We start from the raw sequence: 14,413 nt of genomic DNA, 5'->3' as shown, positions 1-14,413 counted from the left end.
GCACTACGTAATATTTATTTGGTCCAACCTAATTCATTTTTATTTTGTTTGTAACTTGTTTGAGTTTACAACTTTACACAGTATATTTTTATTTAACATGATTTTGTTAATCTAAAATGACTTTCTAGTATTCAATGCTATTCCAAATTATTTACATTTTTCATTTTCTTTTTCCAACCTTGGATTGGCCGTAGAAGGCAAAAAAAAAAAAAAAAAAAAAAAAAAAAAAAAAAAAAAAAAAAAAAAAAACTCAACTATTTTTATTTATTGAAATAACAATTCAAATACTATATTATTTACTTAACAAATAACATGTACAATAATAATTAATGATTTTAACTTACCTAAATTGAAACATTATCTTTAACTTTCCCTATTATGAACTTAACTAAACTTATCTAAATTTATTAGGCTTGAAATAAATGAAAGTAAGGCTAACAAAATAGGCCTATATGCCAACCCATATTGTTTCGGGGTTTTCTGATGTCCTGCGGGAGAGTTACAATTCCGAGACTGGAACCGGACGCCTGTACCTGCAAAACAAACGGATGCTCCGGATGATTGGAGATCCGCCTCCGACGGTCAAGTTAGTACTTGATTAAGGAGTAATTAATGCGAAAATTAAAGTGATTGGGTCTCTCTAGGTGAGAGTGTTTAATGTGTGTAATCTGCATTTTTTTGCGTCATCTCCCTTAATGAGGATTAAGGGAGGTATTTATAACCTCGGGAAACGTGCCAATCTAGGTTTAGGTTAACCTTGGGCTGATTGGGCTTCCCTCGGAAGTTGGGCCTAGGTGACCGGTTATCCCAGGTGTCATGGGAAGGACACGTGTCGTGTCGCAATTGGTCCATAGTGGATGGATCATTGCTTGACACGTGGCAGACTCCTATTGGCCCATGTGACGGACACATGGCGGAACCTGATTGGTCCACTTGTCAGATGGTGATTGGTGGGGAAAAATCCCCTAATCACATATAACTAAAATTTAATCCCAATATGTTAGGGCATTGTATAGGTCATCCCAAATAACTAAAAAGCAGTGGCGGATCTAGAAATTTTTTCTTTATGTGCTTGGATTTGTTAAACACATATTTCGTATATAAATGAAAATCATATAACATAATTCAAACTAAATTACAATTGATAATTCGAGTGTGTACATTTCTAATATAAAAAAAAAAAAAAAAAAAAAAGAGAACACAAAAAAAAAAAAAAAAAAAAACTTTTGGATAATTGAGGTAATAATTAAGTATGTAAATTTTTTTTTTAAAAAGTATCAGCCAAAAAAAAAAGAGAAAACAAAAAAGTAGAAAAAAAAAAAAAAAAAACTTGTGGATAATGGGTAATTGGGCCAATCGAACACGCGACCTTAGTTTGCAAGTTGTTGGGTTCTTACCACTGGGCCGCGTGGGAAGTTTGATCCAAATTGCTACATTGTGTTTAATTTATAAAAGTTTTATTGCAAAGAAATCAAATCAGAATTTTCCGGATTCAGTTTGGGTACCCACGCGTTGATGAGGGAGTAAATCAATACGGAGTATATTTTTTGTGCACTTTTTTTTGCAAGCAATTAAAATTAGAGAAAGATAAGTTTTTGTTAATAAAGTAAATCCATTAAATTTAGGAAAACATAAGTTATTTTTTTTTTTAATATATATATTTCCTCCCTTAGATAATGCTCCCTTTTAATTTTGATTAATTTTTTTAATTAAATAAATAAATCTGTTTTAATGTTTACCTAAAATCACTCCATCACCTTATCAATTTATCGTTATTACCTTTGAGAGCTTCACTTTCAACAATGGCATATTGTTTACATTATTTGAGAGTTAAACATTCAACAATGGTGGATAATTTAATTAAAGATGCAATAAAAAAACACAAAATCATAAATTAAAACATAATACATGATTATTCAAAAGATCGAAAATATTTATAAAGTTAACTAATATAAAGTGATTATAATCCCTAGATTTATTATTAAATCTTTGAATTAATATGAATTAAAACAGCATGATTATGACGAATTTGTATTAACTAATTTCGAGTATATTTTTTTTTAAACCAAACATTAGACTTTATTTTTATTAATTTCGATATTATTATATAATTATTTATGAGTTTAGGTTAAGAATAAATGTTGAAGGTAAGGTTAAAGATGAACGTTGAGTTGATAATGAAGGATGGTTTAAACTTTAATGAAGGTTGAAGATGCTAAAAACTTTTGTCTAAAGATGATTTAGGTTGAAGATGAAGTATTTAAAGTTCGATATATTTTTTTTAATTTTAATTTTACAAAAATCAATTTTCTTTTACCTTAATTTATTTTCTTAAAAAAAAATCATGCGTGAAAAACCAAAAAAAAAAAAAAAAAAAACTTAGTTCACATCAACTAGAGGTGTCAAAACATGACCCGACCGACCTGATCTAAAACCAACCGAAAATATCCGATTCAGATTTTGACTTGCAGAAATTAAACCCGACACAGGCCAATATCACCAAACCCGACCCAAACTTTTTTTTGGGTTTCTCTAAATTATGCCCCCGTGGTTGTTGAGTTTCTAAGGTGTGCCCATATTTTTTTTAAAATTACAAGATGTGCCCTCTAACTTAAGATGTTTATTCAACCATAACCCTATGACGCTAACCCAACATCAGTAGTTGTGTTAACTGTTAATTGGGTTAGATTTTATATAAGGGGATTAACATTAAGCAATTTTTTCACTTTTTCTCATCTACTTTTTCGTTCTCCTTAAAGCAACCATTGATATGTCAAGCTCTCGGTGTACTTTTTTTTTTTTTCTCATTCGCTTCTTATTACTTCCCATTTTCTTACAATGACAAACGTCAAAAGATATAATTGATTAAACACGTTAAGTGGGAGGTCACAACTTATAATTTTCAAAAAGCATGAATACATCTTAGAAATTCAACGAGTCAACAGCCAACACCACTTCTAAAATTTTTCTCATTCTATTTCTCTCCTTACCCCACTCTCTGTTATGCCCCCCGTACTGTTTTTCCTTTTCAATTGAACACGCCTCTGTTGTCGATTGATCGGCTGACGGTGAAAAAGCTGAGTCCTTCATAACTCTTTCTTTCTTACTCTTGCTCATTTTCAATTTCAATTTCTTCTCTAATGGAAGATTAGAGATTCTCTCTCCTCTTATTTCAACCTTTTTTCTCTCTCCTCATTCTTTCTCGGTTATGGCTGATAATTCCAAGGACGACCTTCTTCAGCTTGTTAAGCGCATCAGTGCTTATCTTACCCTTAAAATGTCCAATTTATTCACCATAGCTTCCCAGAAATTGGTATCAATTTTTATTGATTTTTGGATCTGATAAGAATTTGTTTCTGTTTTTCATGATTTCTGACTTTTCTTAGCTTTAATTTGATTGCTTTTTGGTTGAATTGTTGAATTTTGCTTTCAATTGATTAATCTTTCAAGCTTATACGTTTAGGTTTTGGTGATTGATTGATAGTCTTTCAAGCTTAAAAACCTTTGAATTGAACATGTTGAATTGCAATTTGGTTGCTTTTTGGTTGAATTGTTGATTTTTTCAGTTTAGGTTTTGGTGATTGATTAATCTTTGAAGCTTAAAAACCTTTGAATTGAACATGTTGAATTGAATTGCAATTTTATCAGATTTGAAAACCCTTTTAATTCTAGAAATCTTAAATTTTTATATGTTGTGTTTGGAATTAGGATTTATTTTCTGTTGGTGCTCTTGCTGGACTTGCTATTGCAATTGTTTTTACGTGGAAAGTATTTCCAAGTGCCCCACAACCAAGGCAACCGAAGAGGCAGCCTACTAGAGCTACTACTTCTTCCGGTGCCAATTCGCAGACGGTTACCTTGGACCCTTCTGGTGCTTCGGCATCATCAGAGGATTTGAGGGCGCAACATGTTGTTGATGATTTCTTTCAGCCTGTAAAGGTATGATTGTCTCGATTCTCGCTGTCGAACCATATTCTTTGAAACTTTACTGAATGATATCTTCCTCTTGCTTTTCAGCCAACATTGACGCAATTTGTCAGGCAGAAGTTTTGTGAAGGGAGGAAGGTATACTCTCCTCTTAGATATTCCAGGGTTTATATGTTTATGTTATATTGAATCGTCTGAGTAAAAATATTCACAATAATGTCCATGAGTATTGTGTAAGCATTCTCTTAGAGCCTCAGTTGTGAAGAGTGTATGTTATTTCATTAATGTATTAAACTGAAAATTTACTTTGGTGTACACTTTGATTCACTCTTAGAGCCTCAATTGAGAAGAATGCATGCTTTTGTTGCATTGTTATGTTATTGTTGAGCAATTATGATTTATACATTAAAGATGTAATTTGGACCTTGTCACCAATAAGAAAACTTGAATTCTTATTCAAGTCATGATTATTGTTTAGAAAATCATAAAAAAATGTCTTGTATTATTATAAAATAAATGTTACAAAAATTTCAATCTGCCGATTCTTGTCATGCCTATGAGATGGACCTTTGCAACACCTTGGTCACTGTGAGCGTAGCCACAACCATGATGAACCATAATTAGATCACTGAAATTATCTTTCTAGTTATAGCGGGAATTTTTACCATGTACTTTTGAGGTTATAAGGAATACATATACTCTCATAATCAACCTAAAATAGATTGCCCATGATTATATTAATATACCTTCACCATCACACCACCATACCATCACCACTGCCGCCCACCCTCACCACCCTCCTCCCCAACCCCACCACCAAAAATATCCAGCCACCACCTTGCCACCCCTCCCCTCAAGGACCCAGCCGCCCCTCCCTTCCCCCCAAACCACTCAGCTGCACCGTCCCCATCCTCGAAACCCCTCCTCGTAAAACCCTCAACCGACCCTCCCCCTACCCTTGAAATCATCAGCAACCCTTTCCCCTCCCTCCGAATCACTTTTTCCTTCCCTCTTTTCTTCTCGCACCTCTTTCGGTGGGGATACGTTAGTGGTAGTTCAGGATTTTGTGGGGAGGGGCAGATACAATTGGGTTGTTTGGGGAAAGGGGAGGGGCGCCATGGTGTTTCAGGCGTGGGGTAAGTGCGGCTCGGTGATTCAGGAGGAAAAGGAAGGGTGGCACCAAATTTTAGGGGATGGGGGAAAGGCGGGAGGGTGAGGGGTGGCTGGGTGATTTCAGTGGTAGGGTTGTGGTAAAGGTCACTGAAGGATGCGGTGGGAGTGAGTGTGAGGGTATGGTGGTGTGGTAGTGAGGGTGTTAATTGTGTCAGGAGTATTAAAATAAAGCTAGATTAGGGAAAGATTATAATTTTAATGCTATTTAAGAGATTTTTGAAAACAAATTGCTACCAATGAGAATGCATAAATGTATCTGGCTACCAATTTGAAAAACCCAAAAAAAAAAGTACCCTTAATGACGATAAAGAGTAACTTTGTCTACAAAGCACTCCCAACTCTATGTTTTACACCCCATTTAACTATTTAAGGTTTACAGCTAAGAAAAGTGAGATAAAATGCTGTTTAGATTGGAAATGGGTTGCATGTGCTAACACAGGGGCAATATTATATTGTGGAAGGTGTTTAATAAGTTAGTTAACAAAATTGATCTCTGTATGCTGTCAATGGTTTATGATAAAAAAATAAAAATGATTGGGATCCCTGCAACGCATTCTTTCCTCTCACGTGCATGTGACATATGAGCTTACTTGGGCTATAATTTTGAATTATGCATAACTGCATAAGCCTCTTATTCATTGTATGATAGCAATCCTTGCCTTAAACTGTGTAGGTGACCTGTCGTTTGCTTGGTGTTGTCCTTGAAGAAACTAGTCCTGAAGAGCTTCAGGTATATTATTTTAATATTTCTGATCTTTGGATGAACAAGTAAAATGGTTAAGTGCATTCTAACTTCCCCCCTGTTTTATGCAGTTGAAAGCAACAGTTAAATCTTCTGTTTTGGAAGTGTTGTTGGAGATTACAAAATTCTGTGACCTGTATCTCATGGAAAGAGTTCTTGATGATGAAAGCGAAGTATGTACACCACTTGTGGAAATCCCATTGTGTCATGATGCATTAATTCTTTTTTCCTTGACTTTGTTTTCTTTTAAAATGTTATCTGCTTGTGATATAGAGTGAGGATCATTATTTTATTTGTTCTTAATTAATTTCTGAAGTCTATGCTAAAATCATGGCCATTATTGATTGCTTGATTCCCCCTTCCCCTCCCCCTCCCACACCCCTCCTCTCAAGAGGGAACTTGTTACTTTTATGTATAGATTTTTTTTTTGTTTGTTAATTGCATACTATGACTGTCTCTGCCTCATCTCTAAACTAGATCAATATGCACATGATGTGTGCTTTAAATTTCTAAAAGTAACCATTTTTAATGAGTAAATGGAAGGTAAGGGCGTATTAGGTACATCATGTGGACACCACTACCTCACCCCTTGGCTTATATTATGAAGATAAGGATCAACATTTTTCTAGGTTTAGCAATAGCTATTTTAATTCTAGATTTCTTATCTAACAATACACCTATTAAGATACATATTAAGAATTTTTTGGGAAATAACAAGATGAGAAAGGCGCCTTATATGTTAAAACCATTTAGCTCCTATAACTTTTCTCATCTATGTGATGGAGAGAATTCGCATGTATGTATGTGCTCCGTATTTGTAAAATTAGTAATTTTCATGATTCTATAGACAAGTCTAATTTTTCATAAAAGACAGTATTCAAGCTATTACAGCCCTGTTCCAATCATGATTTGACTGGCTATTTTCATCCAATGTTTCATATGTGATTGTTAATTGTTGTTTTCTTTAAGTTTTGCTGGTTTTTAATCTATGCTGAACTACATCTAGAGATGTTTGATTTGGCAATTACCTTTTTTTTTTGGTTATCAAAAGTGAAACTACTTTAAGTCTTCTGAATCTGTTTGCATACAACTGCTTCTATTATTAATATACGATCCTTGTTGATGAATGTGAATGGATTATGTCATTAGTGGAATTTATTGCATCTATCCTAGATATTTAATGTTTTGGTAGTCTTTTGAACCTTTACTAGTGAATTGGTGCTTTCCTGTTTCACTCATTAATTTTTCCCTTTATTGTGCAGAAAAGGGTTCTGATGGCTCTGGAGGAAGCAGGGATCTTTACATCCGGAGGTTTAGTCAAAGATAAGGTATGTTCTTGTGTCAACATAAGTCACGAAAGCTTTATTATGTCTTCTATCAATCTATTTGGCAAGGATTTGTGGTGTATTTATTGCTCTTCAGTGAGGGATTATCTATCATCTATCTGCAAATTTTACCTAGCTGGTGAAGATGGATATACTTCATTAACTGTTTTATTTGATTTAGATGATTTTTGACTGCCAGTGCTTGTAACAAGTTGGAATGATGATTAGTGTTTTTTTTTTTTTTTTTTTTTTTTTTTTTTGGGGGGGGGGGGGGTGTGTGTGTGTGTGTGTGTGTGTGTGTAATAATAATCAGTAGCCTTTTGAACTTCTAGTTCAATTAGAACTTTCTCTAATCTGACACCAAAGATTGTGAAAATCAATTTCCTTTAGGTCTATCATGAGTCTTGCATGGTTAGAAGAAGTCTAAATAGCTCCTATAACTATTTTACATGTGCATAAAAATAAATTCTCAGATTATCTTCCCCCTTTCCTTCTTAATCCCCAAGAGATTATAATTGGATTGATGACTTTGTCTTTTAGTTAACCATTGAACCATTGTTTGTCAGTCATCTAATGAGTTTGATTGTTAATAGGATCATGGATGACTTAGTTGTTAGTTGAGCGACGTGAGGTGATCCAAGGTCTTGGATAATTAGGCTAGTCTTATATGGTGACTGTCTTCTTATGATCTGTTGTGGTTATGGTGCTTCTTTTTTTTTTTTTTTTTTTTTTTTTTTCGGGGTTTTGAAAATGGTCAATATCCTATGTTGCACGGGGACGCCTTATGGCTGGTGTCCCCCGCCCCCGGGACGTAACGGGTACGGTTATGCCTTGGGGATGGCTTGGGGACGTCCCCGGGATGCATTGACTTTTTGGGGACGTTTCTGGGGACGCGAGTGAGGCTCAACGCCGTCCCCAAGTGTAATTTTTGGCATTTTAAATACTTGTTTTGAGTTTGTCAACCCATCAATTCATAGTTTCACACTTCAAAACTCATAATTCGCAGTTTCACACTTCAAAACTCATAATTTAGGCTCAACGCCGGCGAGGCTAATCGGCAGCAGCTGTGAAGGCTGCGGGCGGCGGCGCTTCTCTTCTTCTCTTTCTCACTTTCTGAGTTTCTTCTTCTTTTCTCTTCGAGCCTTCGAAAATTCCCTAATCTTTTCACCCAATTTTGAAACTCTAATTTCCCAATTCAATCACTACCCATGCTACACTCTTCATAATGCATAATTAGATTCTGTTATTTAAATCGTGGGATATATATTGTAAAACTTGAGAGTAATAATGGCGGAATTAGGGCGATAATGGTGGAGCTTTCGACACTGGTGAGCAAGTAGAGGAAGAAGCATTGGTGTACACTTTTATTTTATTTTAATGCTTTTGACTTCATGATTTTTTTTTGTTTTTATGTTTCTGATTTCATGATTTGTTCTTATTTTAAATGTTGTGTTAAATATTGGACTAAATTGTTTGCATTATCAATTTATTTTGTTGCATTAAAATTTTTACAATGCTCCATTTTTTTTATATTTAGAATTTATATTTTAAAATATCGTCGTCCCCTAAGTCGTCCCCGTACCCTTGAATTATTAGGTTTGCCGTTTCCCGTCCTTGTACCCGTACCCGTATATGCCCCAGTACCCGTATTGGTGCAACATAGTCAATATCTATACTTATATATTAAAAAGCGTGCCTAAAACAGTTCATGTGCCACGTAAATATGCACAAGCATTGTGCCACGTCGTCATTTAACTAGCATTGAGTTATGTCACTACTAGCATTGCAACAATTACTCCATTTCATTATTAACTAGAAAAAACATTCCCCAAGTTTCAAATACTGAACCTCATGAATATAAGATCGCACTTCTTACCATCTTACCCAATAGTAACTTATGTTCTATATATACACATAAATATATATATCTTTGAGTTAGCACAATAAAAGAATAAAAAATAATTATGTAGTCTAAAAAAATAAATAAAGAGGAATAGCCTCAACAGTTTAAAGACAATGGATAGTTATTCTCAATCCTCTTTTTTACTAACACTATATTTTCAAGTAGCAATCCGGTGCTACGCCTGGGCCATACACTAGTTATTTATTCTAAATCTCGGGGTGAATGATGAGTGATGTTTTCACACCTATATTTAAGCTTTCTTAAACACTCAGTGATACGATATTGATTTGCTGTGATCCTGTGATATGCTTGTTTGTAATTAAGATGTATACAAATGCAGAATCTAGATCAACTCTTGATTGCAATAAGACATGCATGGTGCCCTAACGATATATATTGTACATAACTTAGTTTTAAAAAGTGCACCCTAGGCTCACACAAACAATTGAGCATCCACCTTCTCAGGCACAGCACATTCCACAAAGTCCACGCCTTCTCAGGCACAACACATTCCAGAAAGTGCACGCCTTCTCATCACTTTATCCAAGGCGCAAGGTCAGAACCTTTGACACTCTGCTATGTGTTTGGGTACACATGCTTTTGAATTTTTGAAAATCAAAAATATTTCAAATTAAATGTTCCCTGGCTCTAAATTACTATAATTGAGCAAGATGCCTTTATTAATATATTGCCATTACTATATAATCCCCAATTTGAAGAAAACCCTAAATTACAAACTGGGAAGTAGCGGTGGCCAACAACTCGTCCGCTTGATAGATTGCCAGCGAGCCATCCCTGGTAGACTGGTAGTGGCCAGCAGCTAGGTTGCACGGAAACGGATACGGGTACAAAAACGGGTACAGGTACGGAGACGGGATACGGCAAAATCAAAATTCCAAAAAACGGGTACGGCAAAAAAAAAAAAATCATTAAAATATAAATCCATAAATTGTTTTTTTTAAAAAATTATTCCATATACTACAAATTAAAAGAAATAGGGGTAAAAAAAACAAAAAACCACCTACTGACTACAGACTACAGCTACAGTAAATCAAAACAAAAAGTAAAAAAAAAATAAAAATAAAAAAAACTTACTAATACAGTAATACGAAGTAGAGTACTTTGTACTCGTATCTGATAATCATATAAAAAAAAGAAAGAAAAAAAAAAAAAAAAACCTTAAAAAAATCTAAACCTCAATCAGATTAAATTGAAGCAAAGAGGAAGAGAGAGGCTGAGAGTGAGAACTGGTGGTAGAGAAGAACTCTAGAAGGTTTGCTGCTGGTCTCCGGTCGTCGGTTTCCGGATATTGGTGTCCGTCGTAGGTGGTCGCCTGTAGTCGCCTCCAAGGAATCGTGGATCGCACTCTGTAGTCTTAGTTTTTAAAAGCACGAGGCGCAAAGGGTCCCTGGAGCCTAGGCGCAAGGCGCGCGCCTTTTGCATACGAGGCGCACATTTTTTTAAAATTAATTTTAATTTATTGTTTTTGCTATTTTGGCATTAAGAATTTAATTATTAAAAAAATCTGTATAATTAATTATTAACTTTTATTTTTATTTTATTGATGTTTTGGTATAAAATTTTTGTAAAAAAAAAAAAACAAATTTAATGTATAATAATTAATAAAAACAAGTGCTGTATAACTTTTTAAAATGAAAATAATCAGAAAACAGGGGAGGGGGTCACATAGTAAAAAAGTAAAAAGTCAGAAGTGGCAGACTTTAGCTCTACTTTATTAATAAAAATTGAAAAGAAAAAGGAAATGAAGAAGATCTAGAAAGAGAGGAGATCGAAGAGAGAGAATGAAAGAAGAAAATGAAGAGCAGATCGAAGAAAATACCTGGAATGCTTAACCGGTGCAGGCTGCCTACAGATTTGGTGCCGGAAACGCCGAGAATTTCTCTCCGGCAGTTTCTGTTACAGCAGCAGCCGTCAATTTCCTCAATTGGTTAGCATCCATTAATTAGGGCTTTCAAAAATTTAGGGTTTTCCAATTAGGGGTTAAATTGAAGCAATTTTATACAATAAATAAAGGGCTTATGCTCAATTGTCACTACAAAGAATGGGTAAGATATTTTGAAAAAAAAAAAAATGGTCATTATTAGATATTTTAAATCTTTATTTCCTTGTTGCGCGCATTTAAACATGAGGCGGCAAAGGCGGTGCGCCTTGCGCCTTGGTTGAGGCGGTAGGAAGCGCGCGCTTTCTTGCGTCTGTTGGACCCCTTTACGCCTTCTTTCACTGAGGCGATTTTCCCTGCGCCTTGTGTCGCCTTGTGCCTCAACAGCGCCTAGGCGCACTTTTTAAAACTAAGTCTGTAGTTGGCTTCTTCAATTTTTAGGGTTCTTGAGAAATTGAAATCAGATAAGTAAATTTGGGGTTTTTTTTAATTTTTAAATGGGCTGGGGACGTCAGAAAAGAAGCAAACCCGTCCCCGAAATGTACCCAAAGCTGGCCAGCCGTCCCCAAAATATCTCCGCGTACCACTTTTCAAGGGTATGCCATGGGGACGTATCCGGGCCGTACCCGTACCGTACCTGTCCGCGGTACGGGAGACTGCTGAAGATTGGCGTATCCATGCAACCTTGAGTGTGACTATTCCCTACTTTCCAAATTGAGATGAATGGAACCTGTGGATCATCTTCTTAACCCACTTTAAGGCACAACATGCCTGTTGAAGAGCTATGGAAGTAATAGAGTTCAAGTGGTTCTCTAGGACCAAATTAAATTCCCTTTCATGAAATAGAATTTACCTTGATGTTTTGTTGGGAGCATTGTGTGACTACTCCCTACTTTCCAATGTGAGATGAATGGAACCTGTGAATCATCTTCTTAACCCACTTTAAGGCACAACATGCCTGTTGAAGAGCTATGGAAGTAATAGAATTCAAGTGGTTCTCTAGGACCAAATTAAATTCCCTTTCATGAAATAGAATTTTACCTTGATGTTTTGTTGGGAGCAATGCAAATGGTATGAATGCCAAAAGTTGGGAGAGAGTAACAACTAGGAACTGTTGTTTTTGCTGATATTAGTGTATGTGAACATTAATATGAATATGACTGAATGGCCCATACAGTGTTAGATAAGAACTAACCTATAACTTTGTAAATAGATTATAGATGCATAGAAAATGACGTTTGAACTCACGATAGTGGCAGCATTACAAGCTCAATAATCTATCTTGGCCATTTGGCAAGTGTAAGTGGCAAGTTGAGGGATTGGAGCAATTAGCTAGATTGCATGGTGGCCTTTATGGTTGACAGGTTGAGTTTTGCTTAGTTCTTTGCATGGGCTTCTTCCACGTTGACAAGACTATAAATGCTCCACTTTAGCTCATTTCCGGTATTGGGGTCAGATTGGTCTAGGCAACTACTTTAATCTGTTCACGTTTGCTCTTAAGACTAATTTATTTCCGGATTCTTCTACAATTTTTTTTTTCTCCCTCCGGTTTTTGGGGTGGGTTTTGGGTAGGTGATCTTAGAATTTACCAGTGGTGGGAGATTTGAGGTTTTCCGGTGGTTTTGGGAGGTGAGGAAGCGGGCGAGGAAGGAAGTTTGGGGTTGTCAACGGCCAAAGCTGATGCCGATAGAGGAAGTGGCGGTGGGGGAGATTGAATATGCCAGAAGTGGCGGTGGGAATGACTTAATGAGTAGAGAAGAGAGGAAGAAAAGGTTGAAGAAGAGAGAGGAGAGAGAAATTAATAACTAGCATTGAAATCAGCCTAGTTATTCAGTAAAAAATTGGAAAAGGTATCAGTATATAACATGGGATTTTTGGGACAAAATGGGAAATAAAAACCTAAGCAAGGGTAATTGTGTCCAGAATTGATGTTTTAAAATAGAAAAGAACAAAGGGGAACACCCTAAACGGAATATGTAAAGAACAATAGGGAATGGAGGGAGTATCTTTCTAGTTTAAATCATCCTTAGTTAAATTTACCCCTAATTGTTCTTGTATATAAAGGAATATTTTTTATTAGTTACTTTGGTCATATCATATTTGGACTTGTGCAGCAGTAGCTTTTCAGGTGTTGTTAATAAATGAGGCTAAATACTGTCAATCACTGAAAATACTAATGGTAATGGATTGAACTGCTTATCAGTGTTAATGTGGAGATGGAATAACAAGTAGGGTTCATATTTTATAATTTTGCAATTAGGGGTGTTTATATCAGAAAGTCTGCCTAAGAGTGCTGTTTTTTTTTTTTTTTGGTGGAGTTTCCTTTATTTTGGTAAATAAAATTAAATTAAATTATGCATGTTTTATTACTCATTATGAACATCCTCCATTTGCAGGTTTTGTTTTGTAGTACAGAGATTGGGCGTACATCATTTGTGCGGCAACTAGAGCCTGATTGGCATATTGACTCAAATTCTGAAATTACTACACAATTAGCGGTAATCACTTATTTTACATTTTGATTTTCATATACTTCACTTTTTTTGTGATTAATGATGTCAATTTACTGGTTCCAGAGGTTCATCAAATATCAGCTTCATATTTCTCCCAGCAGACCAGAACGACTGGCATCAAATGTGTTTAATTCAACATCCCTGGAACATTTCTTTGGATGTGTGTGATATTTAGAAGACAGTAGATCTGCAAATGCTTTGTGCTGCTTTTCGTTGCTGCCTTCTTTGCTCGTCATATTTGTTGTAGGCTATATTACTTCTCCATTAATTGTGGAGGGCGAGATTTTCTTGTAATATGTGTAGTTTTGGACTTCATTAGTACTCTGACAATGGATATAAAGATCTGTTATTGGCCATAAGCCATAGGTCTGTAATATTGAAAATGTTGAATTGCTGTACTTGAAGTCTGGCATCCCACAGTTTGTCCATTGTTAAAAGATCGGATTCCAACTGCATGAATGTATGTCTATATCTGCAGTGTACGACTTCTATTTAATTACTGAGTTGATGGAATTCTATTTTGTGTTTTACCATGGTTGTAATAATCAATGGAATGATGAGATTACTTTAAAAATAACATTAATCAGATAAAGCATATTCCCTTTGTTTTGATTTGATAGTCCCATTTATGTATATCGATGTAAATCTTTAATTGTAAATATTGAGTCCCATGATAATCACTTAATGAGGCCAAGGGTTAATTGTAAATATTGAGTCCCATGATAATCACTTAATGAGGCCAAGGGCTGCAACTCAGATGAAACGGTATATAGCAACTTAGGGGGAAACAATTAAGTTACTTTTATCTATATTATTTCCTTATAAATTCATAATTATACAAGTACTAATTTAGGCACCAAACCAAATATTCTCAAACACCCCTTAGGGCCAGTTTAATCATCTTTGCGTGCAAGTAAAGCATAAATTCAT

General features: G+C 35.3%; 1 protein-coding gene across 1 annotated transcript; it reads left to right on the top strand.

Moving 5' to 3' along the window:
- Nucleotides 1–2,973: 2,973 nt before the first annotated feature.
- Nucleotides 2,974–14,095, top strand: LOC110711823 (peroxisome biogenesis protein 22-like). The gene is made up of 8 exons (XM_021890253.1): nucleotides 2,974–3,313; nucleotides 3,709–3,939; nucleotides 4,018–4,065; nucleotides 5,774–5,830; nucleotides 5,914–6,015; nucleotides 7,105–7,170; nucleotides 13,367–13,468; nucleotides 13,547–14,095. The coding sequence occupies exons 1-8, from the start codon at nucleotides 3,209–3,211 to the stop codon at nucleotides 13,649–13,651; spliced, it is 816 nt and encodes a 271-aa protein (XP_021745945.1). The 5' UTR covers nucleotides 2,974–3,208; the 3' UTR covers nucleotides 13,652–14,095.
- The last annotated feature ends 318 nt before the right edge of the window (nucleotides 14,096–14,413 follow it).

This window comes from Chenopodium quinoa, unplaced genomic scaffold, assembly GCF_001683475.1.
Source record: "Chenopodium quinoa cultivar QQ74 unplaced genomic scaffold, ASM168347v1, whole genome shotgun sequence".
In the NCBI taxonomy this organism is placed as follows: domain Eukaryota; kingdom Viridiplantae; phylum Streptophyta; class Magnoliopsida; order Caryophyllales; family Amaranthaceae; genus Chenopodium; species Chenopodium quinoa.
Note: the sequence above shows the minus strand (reverse complement) of the source record. Positions and strands in the feature narration are given on the sequence as shown.

What these genes read in the sequence shown, in the direction of transcription:
- LOC110711823 (XM_021890253.1), top strand. Translation starts at nt 3,209, where the DNA reads ATGGCTGATAATTCCAAGGACGACCTTCTTCAGCTTGTTAAGCGCATC. An exon ending in CCATAGCTTCCCAGAAATTG is followed by an intron (nt 3,314 to 3,708) that starts GTATCAATTTTT and finishes GTTTGGAATTAG; the next exon opens with GATTTATTTTCTGTTGGTGC. An exon ending in AAATTACTACACAATTAGCG is followed by an intron (nt 13,469 to 13,546) that starts GTAATCACTTAT and finishes TACTGGTTCCAG; the next exon opens with AGGTTCATCAAATATCAGCT.